Source organism: Delphinapterus leucas, chromosome 1 (genome assembly GCF_059928025.1).
Source record: "Delphinapterus leucas isolate spDelLeu-1000000601 "Yukka" chromosome 1, BTC_Dleu_Yukka2, whole genome shotgun sequence".
NCBI lineage: Eukaryota > Metazoa > Chordata > Mammalia > Artiodactyla > Monodontidae > Delphinapterus > Delphinapterus leucas.
Genome location: NC_143129.1, coordinates 8102395 through 8127375, shown reverse-complemented (window position 1 = coordinate 8127375; position 24981 = coordinate 8102395). Strand labels below are relative to the sequence as shown.

General features: G+C 45.1%; 1 protein-coding gene across 1 annotated transcript; it reads right to left on the bottom strand.

Moving 5' to 3' along the window:
* Positions 1-1111: 1111 nt before the first annotated feature.
* ZNF281 (zinc finger protein 281) lies at positions 1112-24981 on the bottom strand. Its single transcript, XM_089906295.1, has 2 exons — positions 24895-24981; positions 1112-24099 (listed from the first exon to the last, which is right to left on the bottom strand). The coding sequence occupies exons 1-2, from the start codon at positions 24973-24975 to the stop codon at positions 21469-21471; spliced, it is 2712 nt and encodes a 903-aa protein (XP_089762421.1). The 5' UTR covers positions 24976-24981; the 3' UTR covers positions 1112-21468.

Below are 24981 nucleotides of genomic sequence, written 5' to 3'. Positions count from 1 at the left end.
AATGAAAAGACCAAACCAGGGGCTTCCCTGGTGGCGCAGTGGATAAGACTCCGTGCTCCCAATGCAGGGGGCCCAGGTTCGAGCCCTGGCCAGGGATCTAGATCCCACACACATGTCGCAACTAAGAGTACGCATGCCACAACCAAGGAGCCCGCCTGCCGCAACTAAGACCCGGCGCAACCAAACAATAAATATACATATATATAAAAAAGACCAAACCACACATCCCGGGGGAAACAGCAGGGCCCCTTCTGCAAACCTTACCATGTGCAGCTCTGCAGGGTCATCAGGGAATCAGAACTAAGGGAGAGCGGAAAAGAAAGCCCAACAAAGAAGAGGCTACACAACAAACAAAAAGCTTTATTCAATTGCCTTACAATTTGTTTGTGACTTCTAGTTACTAGAAGTTGGTCGGTAGTGGAGTTCAGCACAAGCCATCTTTACAATAGTGCACTGAGATCTCCTAGAACTGTTCCTACCGAAGCATTCTTCAGGACGTAAGCAGACTCCACACTTTTCTCAACTCCATGGACAACCCTGCCCAGTCACTCATCACCAGGTTCGGGGCCCCCTGTCTCCAGCCACGCTGCAGTCTCCACATTCGCGCTACCCACGTGGCTCCTGGTAACTAACCGATGCTAATAGCTGCGCGAGGGGAAAAGAAATGGGATGCCGCAGCTCCGGTGGTGACAAAAACTAGAGCGAAACTCCTCACCACGGAGGACAAGAGCACAGCCGGGAGAGTTAAAGAATGTAACAGATCACCTCTGTTAAAGACACAGGTTATAAACAACTAGAATGAGTTTCCGTCACAGTCCTTAATATTTATGTGGTTAAAGAGAAACCCGCTCAATATCATGTAGCAACCTAAATGGGAAAAGAATTTGAAAAAGAATAGAAACATGTATATGTATAACTCAATTACTTTGCTGTACACCTCAAACTATCACAACATTGTTGCTTTTTTTTTAAATTTTTATTTATTTATTTATTTATTTTTGGCTGCATTGGGTCTTCGTTGCTGCACGCGGGCTTTCTCTAGTTGTGGCGAGCGGGGGCTACTCTTCATTGCGGTGCGTGGGCTTCTCATTGCGGTGGCTTCTCTTGTTGCGGAGCACCGGCTGTAGGCGCTTGGGCTTCAGTAGTTGTGGCACGTGGGCTCAGTAGTTGTGGCTCTTGGGCTCTAGAGCACAGGCTCAGTAGTTGTGGCACACGGGCTTAGTTGCTCCGCGGCATGTGGGATCTTCTGGGCCAGGGCTTGAACCCGTGTCCCCTGAACTGGCAGGAGGATTCTTAACCACTGCACTGCCAGGGAAGTCCTCACAACATGGTTAATCAACCATACTCCAATATAAAATTAAAAGTTTAAAAGAAATTGTAAAAAAGAAAGAGAGAGAGAGAGAAAACCCGGTTCAGTCTCTCTTTATAATTCATTTTGCTTCAAAAAGGTATAGGATTTATTTGCCAAACACAGAACCATCCTAGAACCATTCTAGACTTTAGAAAAACTCTGAACACATCTTAAGGACACTGGATTAAGGTGTCTTCTCTGCACGGGAAAGGCAGCATCTCGGCCAACTGACAACGCAAGTCAGAGTAGGGCCAGAAGTTGTCATATTAGCATTTTAACAAAGATCTACCGAAAATCATGAAGGTGAATTTATATTTCACATTAATTCAAGATGGAGCAAATAGTATTTCAATTAAATGATGAGAGTAAGTTTAAAGACACTTTGCATTAGCTTATTTTAAAACACATAATAATATTCCAACTAAAGCAACCATGTATCAATATACTCTATAACTCTGTGTCAAGTGTGCTTTTTGTTTTGGATAACACTGACACTTTATGAAATTTAGGCCACCTCGTTTTTGTCTTTTGCAGAGCTTTAATTTTTACACGTATGTGTACCAGTGTAGACAAATTAGAATACACAGATAAGCAAAGACTTAGGGAATAAACCACCCACAATCCCATCACCCAGACATAACACATTGTTAACCATTCTAGACTTTTCCCCATGCATTTATTCTTATAAAAAGAAAATAGGAGGCATCCTACATCTTACAGCTTTTTTTTTTACACTGAATCAATATTGAGCATCTTTCCATTTTTATAAATTCCCTTATTTGTTTTGGTCGTGCCATGCCAGGGACTGAACCTGGGCCACAGCAGTGAAAGTGCCGAGTTCTAACCACTGGACTGCCAGGGAACTCCCCATAAAATCACCTTTAATGATTGCACTCTAGAAATAGAATGGGTTAGTCAGCTTGTCTGGACATCTAGAATGCTTCCATTTTTCACTTATAAACAGTGCTGGAATGTACATCATTGCTCATCTTGGTACACATCCACAATATTCCCACAGAAAACACCCCTAGAATTGTAACTGGGAGCTCAAATGCTCTATGAATGTTTTAAGGCTTTTGACATAACCTGCCCTCCAGCAAAGCTGTACTTAAACTACCAACTGGCAGTATAGGAAAGTTTAGTCCATTTCAAGGGAGGTTACATTAACAGTGTATTTAACTTACGTGATGTATTAAATCAAAACATAGGCAATATCCATTAACAAAAGAAAAATGGCCAATAAACATTAAGAAAACAACCTTTGAAATAATCACAAAAATGCAAAGTAAAACGACTGCATTTCCCCTCTATCTAAATGGCACCATTTCTTAGAACTACCTGGAGTTGGCAAGAGTGGGCGTTATGGGGTTTCCCTGGTGGCACAGTGGTTAAGAATCGCCTGCCAATGCAGGGACACGGGTTTGAGCCCTGGTCCCGGAAGATCCCATATGCCGCGGAGCAACTAAGCCTGTGCACCACAACTACTGAGCCTGTGCTCTACAGCCTCAGTGCCACAACTACTGAGCCCGTGCGCCACAACTACTGAGCCCGCGTGCCACAACTACTGAAGCCCACGCTCCTGGAGCCCGTGCTCCGCAACAAGAGAGGCCGCCACAATGAGAAGGCCGCACACCGCAACGAAGAGTAGCCCCCGCTCGCCACAACTAGAGAAAGCCCGCGCGCAGCAACGAAGACCCAATGCGACCAAAAATAAATAAAATAAATAAATAAAAAGAGTGGGCATCATCTGGGCACTTTCATACACTGTAGCTGAGTGAGCACCCATGCACACGTTTCTGGCGGTGAATTTAGCAGTATCAAAGCCTTGAGAATATTCAAACTCTTTAACCTATATTCTACTTACAGACTTAATCGTAGTAAAATTATCAGAGACAGGTACAAAGAATTATACACAAAGGCATTCAGAGCTTCATATATTTCATCATCACTACAGTGAAAAATTACCAACAACCAGTAACAGGGAAGCAACAAACTAGATTTTTAAAATTACACAGAAATATCATAAAAAGGACAAAAGTGATACGTGCATAGGGAAAACTGAAAGGAAGTACGACTAAGTGTTAATTACATGGTTTTCTAAGTGTTGAATGCTTTTTCTTTTTTTTGTATCTTCTAGCTTCTTAGCAATAAACATCATAGTCTTGATAATCAGGAAAAAAACAAAAGAAACATAAAAATATATGCAGTCATTGAACTTTCTTTCTTTCAATAAAGTAAAAATGCTACCAAGTCCTCTTTACCTTCTGGAGTTTTATCTTCAGCATCTTGGCTCATACTTTTAACGGACTTTGTTCACCTAAAGGGCTGTAACTTAAAATATGTTTGCTTCTAAATGTTGTCCCATAATTTCTGGAGGCTTCATGAAAGCGTTTAAAATTTGCCTTTCTTTAGGATGATTTATATGAGCTTTTTCCTTTATTGTTTTTTTGTGTTTTTTTTTTGGTACGCGGGCCTCTCACTGCTGTGGCCTCTCCTGTTGCGGAGCACAGGCTCCGGATGCGCAGGCTCAGCGGCCATGGCTCACGGGCCCAGCCGCTCCGCGGCATGTGGGATCTTCCCGGACTGGGGCACGAACCCGTATCCGCTGCATCGGCAGGCGGACTCTCAACCACTGCGCCACCAGGGAAGCCCTATGTGAGCTTTTAACAGCATAGTAACTTTGCAATTAAGGCATACCTATGGCACGTTTGGCAATAAAAGATTTTTCCCTCGAATAAAAACAATTAAGGGTGACAGAAGGTGGATAAAAGGAAAAGAATTAGTCACTTGTTCTCCATTTCATTGCCCTGTGCAACAGACATTTGGAAATAGAGCAAGGAAAAGGGGATGGGATGGGGCCTTCCGAGTTATTTGTTTATTCATTCAGAAATACTCAGAACCTGACCTAAATATTGATGTAAAACCTAGAGTCACAAACAGAAGCCTATTTTCCTCCCTTTCCATCTCTCTCCCTCATTCCCCCGAAGGGGACAAAACCAAGACAGACGTGTAAGCTACTCCATCATTCAGGGGAAGGGACACTCTTCACTTCCTAGAAGTGTTTTTTTCAAGTTATAGGTTGGTTTTTAGTGGGTCCCTTCCAGCACTTTTTAAAAGATGAAATCGAATGAAATATATCAGAGGGCAATAACAAAGATTTTTTTTTTTTAGTATTACTGTTATTATTATTATTTTTTTAAGAATGAGACTGTTCCTTTATTTATTTATTTATTTGGTTGTGCTGGGTCTTAGTTGCAGCAGGCGGGCTCCTTAGTTGTGGCATGCGAACTCTTAGTTGCAGCATGCATGTGGGATCCAGAGCCCTGACTGGGGATTGAACCCAGGCCCCCTGCAATGGGAGTGTGGAGTTTTAGCCACGGCACCACCAGGGAAGTCCCAACAAAGATATTTTATGTGAAAACTTTGTATCTATTACACGATTTGTATCATAGGTGATGTAAAATGCATTTTTAAAGATATTTTATTTTTTTTGGCCACACCACGCGGCATGCGGGGATCGGCGTTCCCCAACCAGGGATGGAACCTGCGCCTCCTCGGCATTGGAAGCGCCGTGTCCTAACCACTGGACTACCAGGGAAGTCCCTAAAATGCATTTTTGACTGTGGGGTCGCAGGCAAAGTTTGAAAGCTTCTCTTCTAATGCTGTGGAGAAACAATGAAATCAACAACAAACTGTTCTTCCCCGCTCCCAATCAAAATTAAATCCCCAAATCAAGTATTCCTGGAAAGTATGAAAAACTAACGTGGGGCAGGATTCCACAGTCATGCCCTAATCCAAGCCCTAAACCTGCAGAAGTTTTGAGTTGCCTGAAGCCAAGTGAAGTGTTGGCAGCTTGGCCACACTAAGTCTTGGTCCATTTGTTGACACCGAGTTTCCCTGTGACACCGTGATTACACAGCCTGTTACACCACGAACGCCAAGCTCTCTGCTCTCCCACTCTCCTCGCCAGACTGCTCTCTTCAAAGCCTGCCTTTGTAACCTCGGCAACTCACATCCCAGATTAAACTCTCCTACCCCAACCTGCTGTTCACTTCCACCTGTCTCCCCACAGCCTCTCAAGAGGAGGCTGCTCTTCACTCACTTAACAAATATTCAGTGAGCATCTTCCAAGGGCCCAGCCGCGTCCAGCACCATGAGGCAGTGATGGAGTGACCAGTTCGGGGTCCGGCCCCGCCCTACGCCCGCCTCCTGCAGGGACAAGAGGGGAAGCCCGTGGGACAGATTCTGAGAAAGGTGACTGCCACGTGGCTGGGCGGGGTCTCGCTGGAAGTTTGGCTTTTATCCAGAGGAAACGGATCGTGCAGGGGCAAAAATGACAAAGGGAGGAGAGTAAGGAAGTTCAGAGTCTCATCGAGAGGCCTGGGGGGCTCAAACCGGGTCAGGGGGGCTGACAGAGAATATACTCAGGGGAATCCGTCCTGCTGAAATGGGGAGAATTCAGGAGCACCGTCTCAACACTTCCTGAAAGCTCTCCCCTCCTGTAAGACTGTCTTGGGCCTCAGGGCACATCCCTTGGTGGACATCTCTTAGCCACGAACGCTTTGGAGACGGCTCCCCTCCTTGCCAAGTCCTGCCACCTTTCTGGAAACCTTCCAGACCCAAGTGGCCTGCCACCCATCCCCTCACCCCTCGTGTTCCCACGGCCCCTCTGCACCAGTCCGGCCCATCCCCACAGCTGCGCCCACACCGCTGAGGCCCGGGACTGCTCAGCCTCTGGACTAAAGCCCGCTGGACTTCCAGGTACCTCCTCTTCATGTCACCCCACCCCCGCTGCTCTCCAGCCCCCAGCGTCCTTCCTCCCACCACCCCACTCCCGTCCCGACCCCTGCGTCCGACGCTCCCTGCCCACTGCGGCCCCGTCCTGCTGCCTGTCCGGGGGCACCACCCGCTCTGCGGTCACGGCCATCCTCAGGCTTGCCCAGCTCCTCAGCCCTCCCGTCCCGAGACCCCGCCCCTGGGGTGAATTCCCAACTACAGGACCTGCAGGACGCCCACGTCCCTCTCATGACACCCTGCGTCGGCCCTTCTCTGCCACTAGACCTTAACGAAGGTCAAGACGAAGGACCACGTCTCGTTCTGAGCTTCACCGTCAGCAGCTAGTAGCGCCTGGCACGCAGTAATACTGTTACGGAGCGATACCATATCTTTAAAACTGAAATAATAAAAGTGGAGTGATTTTTGAGTTGAAAACTGAAGTCATTACATTACAGCTTACGCTAAACTTACCTAGTTTGTTACTGTTTGTATGCAAAGGAAACACCGTCCCACTAGGAAAGTGATATAAAACTGGCTTACCACCAGCAGGGATTGATTTTACATTGATCCACTCTTTTGATCTCCCCTGCGACCAGTGGCATAAATCTGCAACATACCTGGCTGATGTTAGGATCTATTCAACAGCACAGAACATCTGACACTTGGACTGTTAGAAATGCTCATGTATTTATTCTTTTCTGGCAAATTTTTATTTAAAAAGCTAACACCGAAAATCACCTTTTTAAAAGTTTATGGCATTAAATCTGCTACAAAAGACTGACTAGTGTATAACAGCATGTTAAGATGTGAAGTCTCAACAGTGAAGCAAATCTGTTACACATAACTATGCTACTATTATTCATCTTATACGGGTATCTTAAGCAATTTGTTTTGCTAAAAATCCCAAAGTGTACATACTAGTCAAGTTAAATCCGTAAAATGAGCTGCCTCTTAATGAGATAATAACAAAATACCGGTTTGCATTTAGAAGTGTCTATATTCTCCTAAATTCGGTGTTTTGTGCTTGACATCCACCTACTTAGAATATTGAAGTGAGATCCCAAATACAAAACAAATGTTGTTTTCCTTTCTACCTATTCCTGGGGACAGATTAAACGGGCTAACTGGCTACATAGTGAGAAGTCCCAGAAAAACCAGTCATCAGATTATAAACACATGCAGTAGAAAACCACGTGATATTTTTGTTTTTTAAAAATTTCAAACTATTCTCAAATTATCTTCAATTTCTCAGTTCATCCTCTAAACAAGTTCTAAATTAAACAGCTTCAGAAAAGATTCCTCAATAGACTATAATTCAAAAAATAATCTGTATAAACACTAGAGTTTTTACTCTTGAATATATCATTTTCTATTTTGTTCTCTAAATTAGTTATTCTGAAAACAAAACAAATCAAACTGCGCGGTATATAAACAACCCTCAGGACTCCCCTGGTGGCGCAGTGGTTAAGAATCCGCCTGCCAGTGCAGGCGACACGGGTTTGAGCCCTGGTCCTGGAAGATCCCACATGCCACGGAGCAACTAAGCCCGTGCGCCACAACTACTGAGCCGGCGCTCTAGAGCCCGCGAGACACAACTACTGAGCCCACGTGCCACAACTACTGAAGCCCGCGCGCCTACAGCCTGTGCTCTGCAACAAGAGAAGCCACCGCGATGAGAAGCCTGTGCACCGCAACAAAGAGTAGCCCCCGCTCACCAAAACTAGAGAAAGCCCACGCGCATCAACGAAGACCCAGCGCAGCCAAAAATAATAAAATAAATGAATAAATAAATTTTAAAAACACAACCCTGATATCATTATACAATTCCCATTTCTGAGCAAATTATATTTCCTTTTATCTACTTATTCATATTTATTAAGTAAGAATGCTGTGACAGGACAACAAGAAGAGTCAAGTATTTCTATAAATTGTTACATTTTGGGGAAACAAAATGAGGAAGGTGGTGATATTTATACTAAATTTCCTTTATATTCATCACGCCAATGGAAACTACAAAAATAATCTGAACATCACAGACAGAAAACAATTTACTTTTTCATGTTATAAAATTTGCTTTCCTCAAAAAACCTTTTCCAGTGTACAAACTGCAAATATTAGCAGTATACACTATACACACTGAAAATTGCAAACCAATAGCTGAGCACAGCAGCAACACCACCTAACTGCGGAATCACAGATAAGACATGGACAGTCTGTAAAAAAGAATGGGTAAAAATAGAAACCCTTCACTCCTATACATCCAGCCAGCCCAGTTCTTCCAGTCAACGTCCTCTAAGTAAGGCCACAGGCCCTACCTGTCACAGAGCACTTTCCTGTCCCCGCTACGACAGTCACAGCACTCCTGAGACCCAAGTAGGCACCTATTTTTATATTTATGGGAAGAAGTAATCTAGAACGGTTTAACAGTAGGTCAGAAGCCCTGGAGCCAGGAGCTGCTTTGAGAACTCAAGTCTCTGGATCCCTGGGCTCGAGCTCTTTCTGTCCGTTATCCTGAAACTCAGCGCCAGGCTGGGCGTTGAGCTCTGTGGAAGGTGGAAGGGGTCTGAGCTGAGCTACGCTTGCATTCCTGGTCCGCCATTCCTGGTGCTTCTCTGGTGGAAGGGTCCTAGCCCCATCTGTTCACCTGTAAAATGAGATTATTATTGTCCTGCCTTCCAGGCTTGTCAGGAGAATTAAATGAGGCAAAGTATGCCAGATTTCGCACAAAGTAGATGTTCAATAAATGATAACACCCAACCACCACAAAAGCCAGTGGAACTGCATGAACAGGGTTCTTCAGGACGTGTGCTTGGGGTGTTAGCGCACACGATCCCACCATGACAGGGCACATGACAATCAGGCTCCCTCAGGTTTATGCAGCTCCAAAAACAGACATTCTGACCTATGGTCCAGCGTTCCAGGTCACGTGTAAACCGCTTCTCCTACCGAGATAACCGGCCTCCTCCCTCCTCCATCTGCATCCGTGGCTGCCGCTGATCTGAAGCAGTAACTGCTACTCGATTCCTCAGCCCCAGCTGGAGGCCACACAAAGGCATTATCAGATAACACATACAACATAAGACTTGTCTTTAAGGGAGATTACTTTTTTAAAGAAAAGAGTCTTGGAATAAAAGAGAGATTAGGTATCTCTTCCTTCACTGTTTTGATGTTTTAAATATAAACATGAGGGCTTCCCTGGTGGCGCAGTGGTTAAGAATCCGCCTGCCAATGCAGGGAACACGGGTTTGAGCCCTGGTCCGGGAAGATCCCACATGCCGTGGAGCAACTAAGCCCATGCGCCACAACTACTGAGCCTGCGCTCTAGAGCCCGCGAGCCACAACTACTGAGCCCGCGTGCCTAGAGCCCGTGCTCCGCAACAAGAGAAGCCACTGCAATGAGAAGCCCGCGCACCGCAACGAAGAGTAGCCCCCGCTCACCACAACTAGAGAAAGCCTGCGCACAGCAACGAAGACCCAACGCAGCCAAAAATTAATTTTTAAAAAATTTAAAAAAATAAAAATATATAAATAAGAAATTAATATAAGGAATTTTAGTTAACTGCAAATAGATTTATTCTCATTAAAGAAATTAGGCTGATCTCAAACTCTAAATACCACATAATAATCCTAAATCTACCATCACAGTGAGCCAGAAACTATCTAGAATATACCAGACTCATTACCGCTTTCAGTCAAATCTCCAGATGCCTCTAATATTCCATCAGTGATTTTTTTCTCATTCATTCTTTTTTATATAAATTTATTTTTTAATTTATTTTTGGCTGAGTTGGGTCTTTGTTGCTGCCTGCGGGCTTTCTCTAGTTGCGGAGAGCGGGGGTTACTCTTCGTTGCGGTGCACGGGCTTCTCATTGCAGCGGCTTCTCTTGTTGCGGAGCACGGGCTCTAGGCACGTAGGCTTCAGTAGCTGCAGCACGATGGCTCAGTAGTTGTGGCTCGCGGGCTCTAGAGCGCAGGCTCAGTAGTTGCGGCACGTGGGCCTAGTTGCTCCGCAGCATGTGGGATCTTCCCGGACCAGGGCTCGAACCCGTGTCCCCTGCATTGGCAGGCAGATTCTTAACCACTGCACCACCAGGGAAGCTCTCCATCGGTGATTTTAATTTAAAGTTTAAGAAGAAGTTCCTTCCATTAACTAATATCACTGTCAGATAAAACAATGGTCAGAAATAAAAGGGTAATTGGTTTTAAACAAGCTTAGGGACTTCCCTGGAGGTCCAGTGGTTAAGATTCCGTGCTTCCACTGCAGGGGGCACGGGTTCTACCCCTGGTTGGGAAACTAAGATCTCGCATGCCAAGCGGCGTGGCCAAAATAAAAGAGAGAGAAAAAATAAAACCAGCTTAAAAATTAAATCATTGGGGCTTCCCTGGTGGCGCAGTGGTTAAGAATCCGCCTGCCGGGCTTCCCTGGCGGCGCAATGGTTGAGGGTCCGCCTGCCGATGCAGGGGACACGGGTTCGCGCCCTGGTCCGGGAAGATACCACATGCCGCAGAGCGGCTGGGCCCGTGAGCCATGGCCGCTGAGCCTGCGCGTCCAGAGCCTGTGCTCCGCAACGGGAGAGGCCACAACAGTGAGAGGCCCGCGTACCGCAAAAATAAAAAAATTTAAAAAAAAAAGAATCTGCCTGCCAACACGGGAGACACAGGTTCGAGCCCTGGTCTGGGAGGATCCCACATGCCGCAGAGCGACTGAGCCCGTGCGCCACAACTACCGAGCCTGAGCTCTGGAGCCCACCAGCCACAACTACCGAGCCTGCGTGCCACAACTACTGAAGCCCACGTGCCTAAATCCCGTGCTCTGCAACGGGAGAGGCCACCGCAGTGAGAAGCCCGCACACCACAACGAGGAGTGGCGCCCACTCGCCGCACCTAGAGAAAGCCCACGCGCAGCAACAAAGACCCAGCTCAGCCAAAAATAAAATAAATTTTAAAAAAAAATTAAATCATTCAATCAGGTAGGCCCACCCAAGGAGGTGTTTTAGGAAAGCTTCTTCCAAAAAATCACCCCATCTTTAATCACACTAAGCCCTGGACTCATCTCTTACATAGCGATTGGTCAGGTCATCGAGGTGTTCCGGAAGCTCCCACCATCTGCTCCCGAATCACCCCAACGGTGGCGCCATTTGGATCAGCTTCCTCCTGACAGCACGGGGCACATGTTCTGTGCTGGGTAATCCTTTGTTGTAGGGGGCTGTCTAGCAACATCCCTGGTCTCTCCCCCATTAGACGCCAGTGGCAGACAGCCTGGTTCCAAGCTGTGACCACCAGCACTGTCACCAGAGATGACCCATCGTCCCCTGGAGGGCAGAACTGCTCCCGGCTGAGAACCGCTTTTTCCATCTTTCCTCCGGTGTGACAGAGCACGTGCGCTACCTGGCAGGTTAAAGACGGTCACGAGCCCCAGCCCCTGGGGTGGGTATTGCATACACCGCTTCACAGATGAGGCGATTCAGGTCCAGGAATTGGAAGTAACTTTACTTCTATTCACTGTGGAGCCCAGACGTTAACATCTGACACAGCAGGGTGTTAGAGTTAAAAGCAAAACAAACCCACAAGACTTAGACCCACGGGGGGTTTCACCGCTTCTCCCAAAGGTGTAACCTTCCCCCGGGGCTCTGTTCGCCACCGGTGACGTGAAAACACTCCCGCCTCTGGCACACAGGGGACCTGTGGACTGGCACACGCGTGTACTCACCACCATGATCCTTTTTTATACTCGTGGCTCAGCAGCAGCAGCCTAGGTCTCTTCCCCAGGCTCATCTCCCGCCTCCCTGGGGAACTGGTTCCAACGTCACCCCTTCCAGGCCTTCCCTCCGAAAAGCACGCACCTCACCCTCACTTTCTGGTCCCTTCATTCTTCCCAGCAGTTCTCTACCCCACAACCTATGGTGTATTTCTTCCCCCAGCTCCCCCTCTAGAACTTCAGGGCACTTAATTTGTCCTCTTTTCACCTCTACCACCCAGAACAGAGCCTGGCACCCAGGTATTTGCTCGGTGGATTGATTTTTAAAAACGAAACTAGTGACTGTAACGATGTGTGGTGAGGGATGTATAAGAAGTAAACTCATCGTGGTGATCATTCTGCAATATATACACATGTATATCAAATCATTGTGTTGTACATCAAAACCTAACACAATGTTACATGTCCATTAGATCTCATTTTTTTTTAAAAAAGTAGAGAGAGAAAAAAAACTATCAAACAAGAGAAATTCGAATTAAGGACCTGCGGGAATCAGATGGATTTTGATTTTCTCGTCAAAGGAAAGCCAAGGAAGAAGTGTGGGAGCCTTGGTGGAAGTTTTAGGACAGCGCTTCTCCAAACGTAACATCCCTGGAGGCTCTGCTGCTGCTTCTGACGGGCAGGCCCGTGGTCGGTGGGGCTGAGATTCTGCAGGTCTAACGTGCTCCAAGGTGATGCCCACGTGGCAGGTCCACTTTGCACTGCCCGGCCCCAGACAGCCAGACAGTGCACTTGGTCAGGATCTAAAACAACTTTGCCCCAAGAGGAGAATCAGGGCTGAAGAAGACTAATTAGAAGAGTTATTTGCCAGTGAAAAATACACGCCATGTCCCTCTGTACTGCTGCGAAGGTTGGGGAGATGCACGGAGAGCCTGCAAACCCCAGTACTGAATAATCTCAGATCTATATAGCATTTTGTTCATAATGCAATGATTGTTCATATACATTTTGGTCCTGTTTGGGAAGTAATACACTGAGATGTTTAATATTTAAAAATATTAAGCTTAATTCCTGATTACCCTATAAGTAATAAATACAAAATACTGATGACGAACTTATCTGATCTCAGTAACGGATTAGCAAAAGCTTTCTTTTCCCCAGTCATTCTGCTTCAACATTACTTAACACTTAACGCAACACATACACGTCACCTCTGAATTTAGTAGCCAGCAGACTACAAGCAGCTGAAAATTATGATTACCAGTAGCTGAATGGAGGAGGGGACACTCCAAGTTCAAGAGCAGGCAGCTCTCCCTCCAGTTTCGATGCGGATGACAATGTCATTGGGACCAAGATGAAGAGCACTGGTCATCACCGTTTCCAACTTACAAAAGTATGTCTGCTCACGAGAGCTGCTGGTAACAGTAAAACGCTCGACTTAGTTTGATTACAAAAGGCAACTTTGAATCAGGAAAGTGCAATTATCAAAACGCCTTTTTAAAAATCTATTCCTAATGTGAAATCAAGTGATGCTGTATTTATAAAAGAGAAAAAAGTGACTAAAACTTAGATTATTTATAAATAAGTGAATCAGCTTCAGCTAACCTAACAGGTTCATCCAAAACATGGCAGAAAAGAATCACAGAATTTTTGACACCCATTTCCAAAGTGTAAACTAAGTTTTTGATTTCTTTGCTGTGATCAAATACCCTATAGTGATCATTTTTAAAAGAGCCATCATTTCACATGTTACTCAATGTCTTCAAAGTGTTTAATCTGCACCTTCCAACAGACATTTCTAGAAATGCACTGCAATTTTACCAAGTGAAGACTTTCAGTTTTCTTCGAAAAAAGATCTCTGACTCCCATTTGACTGTAAGCCTGAACTGGTGCCACCCAACACCTGAAGGGCCCCTGAAAGGTCTGCAGTGGGCCTTCTTGAAACAGCATGTGAACAACGAATTTCCAAAATAGGATCTGTCCCGTGAAGCTCAATTTTCTAGGCACATTGATCAGAAATGGGTTTTTTCAAACCCAGGTCAAGTTGCGTTCAGGCAGTGGCTGCTTCCCATTGACAGGCTAGACTTTTTCCCTTCTCTGCAGAATCTTAATAGCTCTAAAAATACATTTATCTTGTTTATTGCTGAGCGATGCCCCCACCATCTGTTCTTGCTGGTATTTCATCAGAAAATATAATTCTTTTTTTTTTAGAAATATATTCAGCCCCAGTAACCTGTGTTCTGAATATTTTGTTACAAAGCAAGTACGTGGGCGGAGGGAAGTAGTGAGAATAAATTTGATCATCTAAATAATTATTTACACCTGGCTTATAAACAAAATCACTGAACCATGAAAGGCAATTCTACAAATATTTTTAATTTTTCTCACCTTCAGTTGCCAAAATTCCAACTGATATTTCAGTACTGAACGTTTTTAACAAACAGTACCTTCGGACTGTTCAAAATGTTTTTGTATTTTAGTTCCAGACAGAATACTGGTTCAGTCGGGTGGATGACTAAATATAATCCCGAGTGATCATTTCTCGTTAAATAATAAAACACGCATACAACCTGCCCTTCCTTTTATAGGTCATCTACACTAGCATCAGAAAATATACTCCTGTAGCCTTCATTAATATTCCTCTGCTCTTCTTGCCAAATAACAATTTGTTTTAGAGGTTTAATAAAATCAGAATGAACAGAGTGAAAAGGTGTAATTTTTGGCTCATTCTTCCAGTCTTCTCTAGAAACTTCCCCCAATCATATTTTAATTTTGTCTTCATAATACACTCCTGTGTTTCACCGGCAGTAACCCAAAGGAACCCACATCCGTTTACCACTATTGCCAGTCTTCCAAACGGATCTCATTCAGGCCTTTAAGGCCCTTTAATGACATGAGCAGAGTGAACACACCCACAGATATTAATCTCCTTAGACCCCTTTGCCCTCTTTCCTTTACACGAGTCCTTCCTTCGCCTTCAAAGACAAATCTGTCACACCAGTTCTAATGCTTTGTTTTGAACAAGTTACACTATGTTCAGCGTTTATAGGTTTTTTATATTCAAATAAATCTGGAACAAACTATGTTAAATCTAGTCATAACCTAATTTTCTCCCTTACTAAATATGAAGCAATGTAAAATGTGAGAGTGTAATTAATGGTTTCAGGTTTTCTAGACTGAACCTTTAAGAGATCAACTAAATTACCAACATGAACACCTAGAAGAAAAATACACAGCTTACTATTCCAAATGTGACCGAGTATAGAAACACCTAAGATATCTTAGTGGAGTTCATTAAAAAACAGACAAACAAAAAAAAAACGAAACGTCTGTAACTTCTACGGGACTGTCTCCCAAATCCAGAGGAATAAAATTTCACAGTAACTTACCTTACAAACAACACAACCCTTAACATTAACCCGATTTTCAGACGTTCACTGAAGGTCTACTTATAGCAAAAGTGGAAAGTAGTACAAGATCAAGTTTTTTAATGTGATCACTTGCAGGCACCTTTGTTGTTTGGGCCACGAAGTTAAGAGACGGCTCCGTCAGAAAGGATTTTTCCAGTCCCCACTCTCAGGGTCACGGCCGTCTACCACAGAGACCCACAAGGATACCCATTATCCTCTCAAAAAGAGGAAGCTCTCTTTCACATGTTTGTACTTGGCTCCCTTGTAGGAAGAGCCCAGTTTATGCACAACGAAACATAAAACAGTTATATTGCTGATCTTGTCATTCAATTTTGCAATCCGCTCTTTAAAAAAAAAAAACAAAAAATCGATCTAAAATGTCACTTTCAGACTTAAATAGCTGCATTCCAAAAACCAAGATCAAAACTTCAGCTCCCGACTAAAACTTTTACCTTTCCAACAGACAATGCTTACAAGAGTTTTACACTAGAGAGAACAGATGAGCCAGTCACAAGTTAAAATTAAACATTTTGCAATGCAGACCTTAAAAAACAATTAGTTAGGGAGTTTCCAACTTTTTACAATCACGCTTTTCCTTTGTCATAACCAAGTATGCCTTTATACACTGTACTTGATAATTTCATTTTTTTTTTTTTTGGTAGGTCGGGCACATAGATTCAGAGCTTTTGTTTTAATTCCTAAATTCTGTGCATATTCACTTAATCACATAAAACAGTAACTTTGACTCGAATCGTTTCTATGAGAGTTATTTAAAATTCTCACCGACCAATGGAAGCTGTGTGATTGAGTTGCTAAAGATATAACATATAAACACAAAGATTAGCCATCTTTTTCCTAGGTTGGGAATGTAAACAGAAGTTCACCACAGTTGTCTGTTAAGAGTTATTTATTAATTGTTCCACAATAGTCCTAAAGTTCATACCAAACCAAAGGACCAAAGGAAGTCTGAACTGAAAGAATGACAACATAAGAACTGAGTTTTTCAATCACAGATCTCCTTTACCCTTCTGATCATTTAAACTCTCCAGGACCCCTGCCAATATTGGACTAAGTTTTATATTCCCTATTTTTCTTCAAAACCTATTCCTTTTCTTCTCCATTCTAAGATATCCCCACCTCTCTCCCTCAACACACAACCTCTGCCCACCATTCCAAAACAGGGAGCAAATTTTCTCCTTTGGAGTATAAGGTCCAAATCATTACATTTTTCTCTGACTATTTATCTACATTTCCCAAGAGATACCTATTTCAACACAAAACATGCTTTATTTACAAGGCTTATCTTGCACAGTGTATTTCAACCCAGCTAGTTACTCAGGCTACCTGAGGTATATAGGCTTCATGTTATTAAGAACTCACAATTATTCCTTCTTGACAAAAAGGCTGTGGCCTTTCATTTTGGCCCATACACTTATGGGGGAAGCTGCTTCCGTGCAACTGAAGAACCACAGTAGTTGACTGTAGTTATTATGCGCTGTTAACACATTTCTTTGTTGATGGAAAAGAGCGAACTATTGTCAAGTCTAGCATCTCGATGGTACTTCTCAGATGAGAAACTGCCAAGAATTATAAATTCTATTCATTATTTGACCAGCTTATCATAAAACTCTAGGCTTTATGTAACCTGAATGTATTCCATGAACGCGAATTAAATAGCAGATCAAGAAATTTCAATATCAAAAATTAATATTTCATGCTTTCTAGGTTTAGGTATTGACTTTCTAAGTTATCTGTACAATAAAAAGTTCAATGTTTAGGCAGCCTTCCAAAGCAAGTATTCTCGGCCTGGGGTCCACAGGTTAGGAATTTTGTTAGCAGGTTGCGGGGGGCGGGGGGGCTGGTTCTTGCAAGCATATACATGGGCTTCTAAATTTTCATGTGCAAATATATTCCTGCTAATGTGTGGGGATGGGGAGACATCCATTCCATCATCATTTACCCAAAGAGTCCATGACCCTAAAACGGCGACGCAGCTCTTCCCTAGAGCGGGCCCAAAGGTTCGCGAAGAATTTAAATAGAATCTACTTAAGTTACACTCGCATACTGTCGTGACTTTTTTTCAAAAGCAGAACAGGTACGAACAAAGCAGAAGTAATTTTAAAAGTGCAGGCCCTCCTTACGGTAATAGTCTCTTTTAAAACTAACAGTGATCTCACAGAGGATTTTCTTTTGTTAGGTTTTTTTGATCAAGGGTAAGACAACAGAATTACCAGATGCTGTCTTCATGCTAATGTTCATTTTAATTAATAAATTATTAAGGACATAAAAAACGTAACAAGTGGAACACAAGATTGTCGCTCAAAATCTATCAGAAACTCTTTATCATCTCATAGAAGGTACAAGCAGATTGGCAAACCACCCCAGACCTTGCCTCCTAAATACCAGGAGGGACGCTTAGCATTTGTGGACCATTACTGTGTAATCTTGTACAACATGATGCACAGATGGTGCCAGAGCACTACTTACATCGCACTTCAAAAACGAAATCCCGTCACTATGTGTCACAGAACACACACAGACCACAGAACTCTGAAAACGATGGTCTTCAGATGCAGTTCACTCTAAAAATGTACCTGAAGTTCGGAAGCTAATTCTTTTCTGAGGGGCATTTTCCAAGAACTTACGAATTTGGAAGCTAAGAACTGTGCGTGTCCTCACGAGGCCATATTGCTCACAATGTCACCCAGTTCAGGCTTAAATGCTACTAATGACAGGTGACTACAAAATGAGAGATGCCAAGGATGTACAGACAGTTATGCCCCTCTCATCTGATGAGCGTAATACAGAAAACTAAATCTGAGGTAGAAATACTTGTAAACTGCCTGCAACTTTTAAAAACACATTAAAAATCCTAGAGTTTTTTTTCTCATTTTTTGTTTTCATTATTGAATGAGATTACCTCCCAAATTACTAACAGGCAACTGCTAAATTATGGCAGCCCTTATCTTCAATTTACAGCAGCAAAATAGAAATTCAAAGCATAGTTTCCTACCTCATACCCTAATACCTCAGAAGTAAAAACCTTAATTTTAAAATGATCATATTCAGATATAGGCATTCCACACAAAGAAAAAAGAAAGGGTGGGGGTCAGTAGATAAACAAAATTAATGTTAGCTTTAATCTAGAATATGTGCAGAGGTATCAAGAGTTGGATTTCAATGCAGAATCAGTGAGATTCCGCCTAGCATGCTTGTTCAAGAAAATGACTGCATCTGGGGAATAATCTTGGCAAAGAGAAAACAAATTTACTTTTCCTAATCATACGGGACCACGAGTAGATACGTCTCTACAGAGAAATCCATGTTTATGCGGAATGCAAATAATTTATCACTTCTGTACATAGTACCATATACCAAAAAGGCAAAGCCTCGACCTATTCCACCCTTTGATATTTTTATTGATTTTTCAACGTTTGTAGTCACTAAATTTCAAAGCACAATTTTCTCATAGATTTTACACAGACCTACGATTTTTCCCCTTTATCTTTAAAACTTAACATATTCACTAAGTTTCAAACACCTTGTCTGCACCTTCAGTATTCCATGTCTTGGCTCTCTTCTTCTAATATCTATACTTACATCCTTTTGAAACACTGTTAAACTTAGACTAAGCAATACTTTTTCTTCCCCCTACTAAGAATGCTCAGGACCACTTTCATTTGTCATACTGTTATTTTATTACAACCTTTTGGAGTCAAAAAGGATGCACCTAGAACCAAAAGAAACTGGAATCTGATTTAAAATGAAACCTCAATAAATAATCTCCCTGGAATAATATTTAGGATGGCTAACCCCATTTCAATAAAACACGTTCTAATTTCCATACTGTTAAATTCCTATTCTTCCAGATAGTGTGCCTCAAACTGAAGAAAATATTCAACCCATTTTCAAATATAATAAACCTAGAAACACGAAACACTTAAAACACACATGCACGCGCACACACACACACACACACACACATTCCAGTCCCTAAACTGCAGGTTATACCACTGACATGAATATTTTATGAAAGGTAGTTAACAAAAATCTGAAAAATGTGACTGGATATTAAGTGATATCTCCTTTCTTCAATTTTGTGATTAACAGGTCTTTTATTGGTAGTAAACTAGAGCAAACAATCAGAATAGTACATATGCAGTATTCAGTACACACAATAAAAGTTAAAGAAATTCAAAACCTGTATAAAACAAAACACTGGAGAAAAATCATACAGCTCAAGAGATACAGTGGTAAAGGTCCTCTCCATCCTTTGATTACAGCTTGTACTCTGTACCCAACAGAACTTACCGCACTTAGCAAAATAAGAAATACATACTTTTTAGTACTGAGTGTATTTAAGAGGATTAAACACATTTTCTAAGGTCCTTGCAATGACAATAAGTGACCCTTTAGCTGGTAAAGCAGGCTTAAGGGAGGAAAGTGGGGAAAGGAAATTAACTAGTATGTTGTAACCATTTTAAATAATTTCTCATTTTCCAAACACTGCTTTCCTAACAGAAGTGTTTTACACTTGCACAATATTAATTACTTTATTATACATGGAAGCCTGTGGTAGGTTGATTACACAGTAAGACTGCAAACAACCAGCGGTACTTTTCTGACGTCAGAAGAGTACATAAGGCTGAGACATCACCAAGAGTACATAAGAAACTCATCAGCATAAACATCAAAGTACATTAAAAATATAATCAGGAAAAAAATACAATTGCTAAAAAGTGGTTTAGAGCAGAGCCACTGTCTACCAGTGGCTTCAAATGGCAAATGAGCGTTCATAGCAAGTTTGGATGACTTTACAAGACCCCTGTACAATACTGACTAACGCACCCTTTTAAAATGTACATTACACAGGCTGCAATTTCACAAAGAGGTTCTGATGTCATTACTAAATAAGCCACTCTTACCCCTCCCATCGGCTTTGTCACCAGTTGGAATTACCACCTTATTAATATCCACAGCTCTGAGCATGTGGGGCTTTATTACACATGGACATCTGTGTGGGTTCTGTTTTTCAAAAAGGGGGAGGGTGGATGTTTATTCTACTGTTTGGATGTCGGAAGGCATAGGAAATGCATAACAAATTACCTATTGGAATGTGAATCATTCTAAAATTGAAACTGTCCAGATAGAGAGAAGAGGGAACAAGGAAGGCCCAGAGCTCTGAGAGGACAGGTTAAGAACAAAAATAACACAAAATACCCCCAGAAGTGTGGGTGACATGTAGTAACAGAGACAGAGAACAGTGTTTTTAGGCCATGTATAATAAATAACACACACCCCAAATTTCAAAGAATTATGTAATTCCAACTTGGGTTCTAATACTGCAACCAACCAACCACTTGGGCTTCAACACTGTTCCCACCAACTCTTGATGGGAGTCACACAGCCTTGTTACAGTTGGGATAAGGAGAGGGTGCCTTCTTTTTTTTTTTTTTCCTATTATTAAAGCTATCATTCCAGGCTTTGATCAAAGATTCAAGAATATTTGTTCTACCAGGCTGGAATGAATGTGGTTTGGAAGTTCAGAGTACATTTAAAAGCTGCAACAAAATATAGGTAGCCAACATCTCAGAATTTTGGATCAGCCCAGATGGAGACAGCAATTTGAAATGTTTTCGATCCCTTACTTAAATGATGACACGTGTATCGTATCAGCCCAGAGAGAGCAATTTGAAATGTTTTCGATCCCTTACTTAAGTAATGAAATGTATTATCATACTATCTGTAAATTGGATATTCCATTACAGTGATAACGTACAGAATTCCCATGCGTTATTACACTTTCCTGAGAGTAAAGCAATTAGAATAACCTTAATCCTAGCAACAAAGTTTTTTTTTGTTTTTTTGTTTTTGTGTGTTTTTTTTGTTTTCTTTTGTTTTTTTTGTATGGTTTTTTTGTGGTTTTTTTTTGTTTGTTTTTTTTTTGCATTTAAAACTTTTGGGCTATTCCCTGACGATCTATACATGTAAATTTGATTGCTAAACATTGTCACTTCGAATGTCAAACTATTTTAATCTATTGATTTTGATTAAAAATCATAATACAAACAGAGCTAAAATCACACTAACAAAATAAACTAAATATGAAAAGTTGCATTGAAAGGGCATTACATTATTCTTAACAGGATCGTGTAGAAACATTCCAATGGCAGTGTTCTCAAAATAAAACAAAATTACATTAGAAGACCTCCAGCCTGGTCACTCTTGGGACCTTACCTGTAACTCTGGCTGGTGGGGGTCTTTCCTCTGGTACTACATGGCTCACTAACATCAGACATCATGTTTGTATACCCTGAGAAATCTGACACTGAAGTCCTTGCTCTATGGTCCACTTCTCCATTAGAGTTCGTGATAAAGGTCATTGGCACCCTGCTGCCCGACTTGAACTGAGAACCGAACGCCTGTGCAAAGTTCTCAATCTGGTACGTTGTTCTGGGCTCTACGTCCTTCTGAGGATCCATCTGGCCGGCTAACTCCTGAGATGGGATCTGAAAGCTCGTTGAGGACTCTAAGTTTTTCTGTTGTTCCTTCTGGCTAGTCAGTTTCTGAGATGAGGACTGGAAGGCTGATGAAGTCTCTAGATTCTTCTGAGAATCTATCAGGTCATCCAGCTCCTGGGAAGGTGTCAACTGCTGATGTGTGGCATCCAAAGCAGACAAATAAAGACCCGGCTGAGACCCAAACAACATCCCAAAAGGAGGCTTTGGCAACGAAGATGGCAACACTGAGGTAACAGACTGGCCGAAACCACACTCCAAAGGAGATGTAGTGTATATCTGTTTTTCTGGAAATAAAGTGTGGTTGTGGAGAGGTGAAGACAGACTGACAAATTGGAAACCGTGTCCCAGAGTAAAACCTGCATTCGTGGATTTTTCGAAAGCCTGTTGGAGGTATTTGGAGTATTCTTGCAACATGCTCGCCTTGTCATTTGAAGCAGTCTGGGTGCCCGGGCTCAAATTTTCTTCTTGAACCAGTTCTGAGTGTTCTCCTGAGGTGTGCAGATCCACTCGTGGTTCTGTTATGTTGAAAGGATCCTCCTTCTGGCTCTCTGACTTGTTGGAGTACTGATCCAAAATACTCTGTAAAACCTCGTCAGGAATTCCCGACTTGTCGTGACAAGACTTAATTTCCGCATTCAGGGCCGAGGAGTCAATAAGGGACAACGGGGCCTCACTGTCCAAAACACCGACGCCCGCCGACTGAATGACGGACTGCTGGGAGACCATGTGTCCCACGTTCACGGAAAAGGCACTGTTGCTGCTGGCGGTGGGTAGGTATCTTCTTTTCTTTGAGAACTGCATGGCATCGTCATAATTACTGCTTATTTGACCTTGTTTGCCACTTGTACTTTGCAGAAGACTAATGGTCTCCACGCTACTGTTTGACACGATGCCAAGGGAGCCACTCGGTTTCCCAGGCAAGGACTTCTGTCCAACTATGTCTGGTAACGGTGACACAAAGTTCAGGTAGTTTTTATCCATGCTCTTCCGGCCTCCTTTCTTAAAGATCAATTTTGGCACCCTCTTCTGGAGTTCCTCTATGCCAGTGCCGATGATGCCCCCGCTGGAAGACACAGTAGGCATTTCTACTGAGTAACTCTGCATGTTTATGCTGTTTGACATATGGGATTCATTTGCTTTCCCAGTCTTGGGCTCCTTGTTTTCAACAGCTATGCTTCTCGACTTCGCTTTTCTCCTTGAAGAACTTGTACTTCCCTGAGACAACACAGCCAGGTTACCCACGGTGCTATGGTTGCTGGATGACCCAGGCTCTGCACTGGGCGCCCCCTTCGCCAGGGCTTCGCCGCACGTGCGCCTGTGCTTCAACAGCCTATCAGTCCTTGAGAAATACTGCTGGCAAGTGTCACATTTGTATGGCTTTTCTCCACTGTGCGTCCGCTTGTGTCTCTCCATATGGTACTTCTGGATGAACTTCATGCTGCACTGATCGCACCCGAAGGGCTTCTCCCGGCTGTGGATCTTCTCGTGCCTCTGCAGCAGGTACTTCTGGATGAAGCCCATGCTGCACTGGCTGCACTGGAAGGGCCGCTCTCCGGTGTGGATGAGGACGTGCCTCCGCAGGTGGTAGGAGCTGCGGAAAGCGGCGCTGCAGTGGTCGCAGATGTGAGGTTTCTGGCTTGGGGACAGGACGGCGCCTTCTCCGTCTCCCGCCAGCGACGGCTTGGAAGATGCGCCCGGCTTCCTCTTGGCTTTGATTCCCTGAGATTCTGGCTTTGGCCTCTTGGCCTTCTTGACGCTCGCGTCCGGCTTGGGCTCCTCGGGGCCGCGGGGGTCGTCAGTCCGGCCGAGCAGCACGTCGCGGGGGTGGGGGGCGGGCGGCGGCGGCGGGTGCAGGACGCTCAGGTCCTGGATGACGCCCGGGCCGCCCGCGTCCCCAGCGCCCAGCCCCGGCGCCCGCTCGTCGGCCCCCGCGAACAGGCCCCCGTAGTGAGGATGGGGGGCGCCCGGCGGCTCCTCGGGGTCTGCCGGCTTCTCCTGCTTGATGCTGACCAGCGACTGCAGGAAGCCCCAGGAGGTCCTCTGCGCCGGGAAGGCCGCGCCGGGCGCCGCCGGCTCCTTCTTGAAAGTCACGTCCGGGGCGGGCGCCGGGGGGGGCTCGGCGGCCGGGGCCGCGGCCGGGGCGGCGGCCAGCACGCACTGCGGGGGAGGGGCGGCCGCGCCCGCCGGCCGCGCGAAGCTGGCGACCGGGGGCAGCCGGTGGTTGAACATCACCATGCCCGGCGGGAAGCTGGGCTCCATCTCCGCCCGCCCGCCGCTGCCCGCGCCGCCGCCGCCGCCGCTCAGGAACGCGCTGCCGACTTTCATGCCCCGGAGCAGGCCTGGCTGAGGAGAGGAAGGAGGAGTGGGCCGGCCGCCGGCCGCGGCGCCCCCACCCGCCCCCGGCCCGCGCCCCCGGCCCGTGCCCGCCCGCCCGCCGCCGCCCGCGCCCCGCACTTACGGGTCCCGCCGCCGCCGCCGCCGCCGCCGCCGCCGCCGCCTCCGGTTAATAAAAATAACGCCGTCCTCTCCACAATGGAATTAAAAGCCTGCGCGGCACTGCGCAGCCGCGGCGCGGGGCCTGCCGGGAGCTCGGCGACCCGGCCCGAGGGCCGCTGCGCCGGCCAGCGCGCCTGCGCCGCGGCTTCCGCCCGGCCGCCTGTCAATCACTCGGGTGGTTGGGCGGAGGGAGCCCCCGGGAGGGGAGGCCCCGGGCGGCCGGACGCGATTGGTGGGCCGCGCGCCGGGCGTCGGGGGGCGGGACCCGGGGCGGGCTGCTGCGCGGCGGCGGCGGAGAAAGGCCGGAGGGAGGGGATGCTGCGGGGCTGCGGAGTGGGCGGTGGGGGGGGGGGGGGACGGGCCCGGCCGGCCCGGCCCCCTCGGCTTTGCGGCTTGCAGGCCGGGTGTTGCAGCCGAACCCAGCCCCGGAGGGGCGAGGCTTGGGGCGCTGTGGGTTCTGCCTGTGTGCCCTGAATCTCCAGTGCTCAGCATCTACTGGGACAGGTTGCTTCCGGTACCCCTCCTTGTCTGGCACACACTTTAATAATGGGCGCTTTTCCTCTGCATTTGTGGGAGGGGCCTGCTTTGAAACCGCAGCAGAGGTACCGTTGCAAAAAAAAGGTTGTCTTACTGCCAACCTACCTGAAGGCTACTGAAAGAGGAAGCCGCGTGTAATCCAGGTGCGGCAGCCCTGTAAAACACGCCCACACGCATGCTTATCATCTTCAG

Coding starts and splice junctions, on each gene's coding strand:
- ZNF281 (XM_089906295.1), bottom strand. CDS start 24,975: ATGATAAGCATGCGTGTGGGCGTGTTTTACAGGGCTGCCGCACCTGGA. Junction 24,100..24,894: donor CCTCTTTCAGTAGCCTTCAG/GTAGGTTGGCAG, acceptor TCCTCTCCTCAG/CCAGGCCTGCTCCGGGGCAT.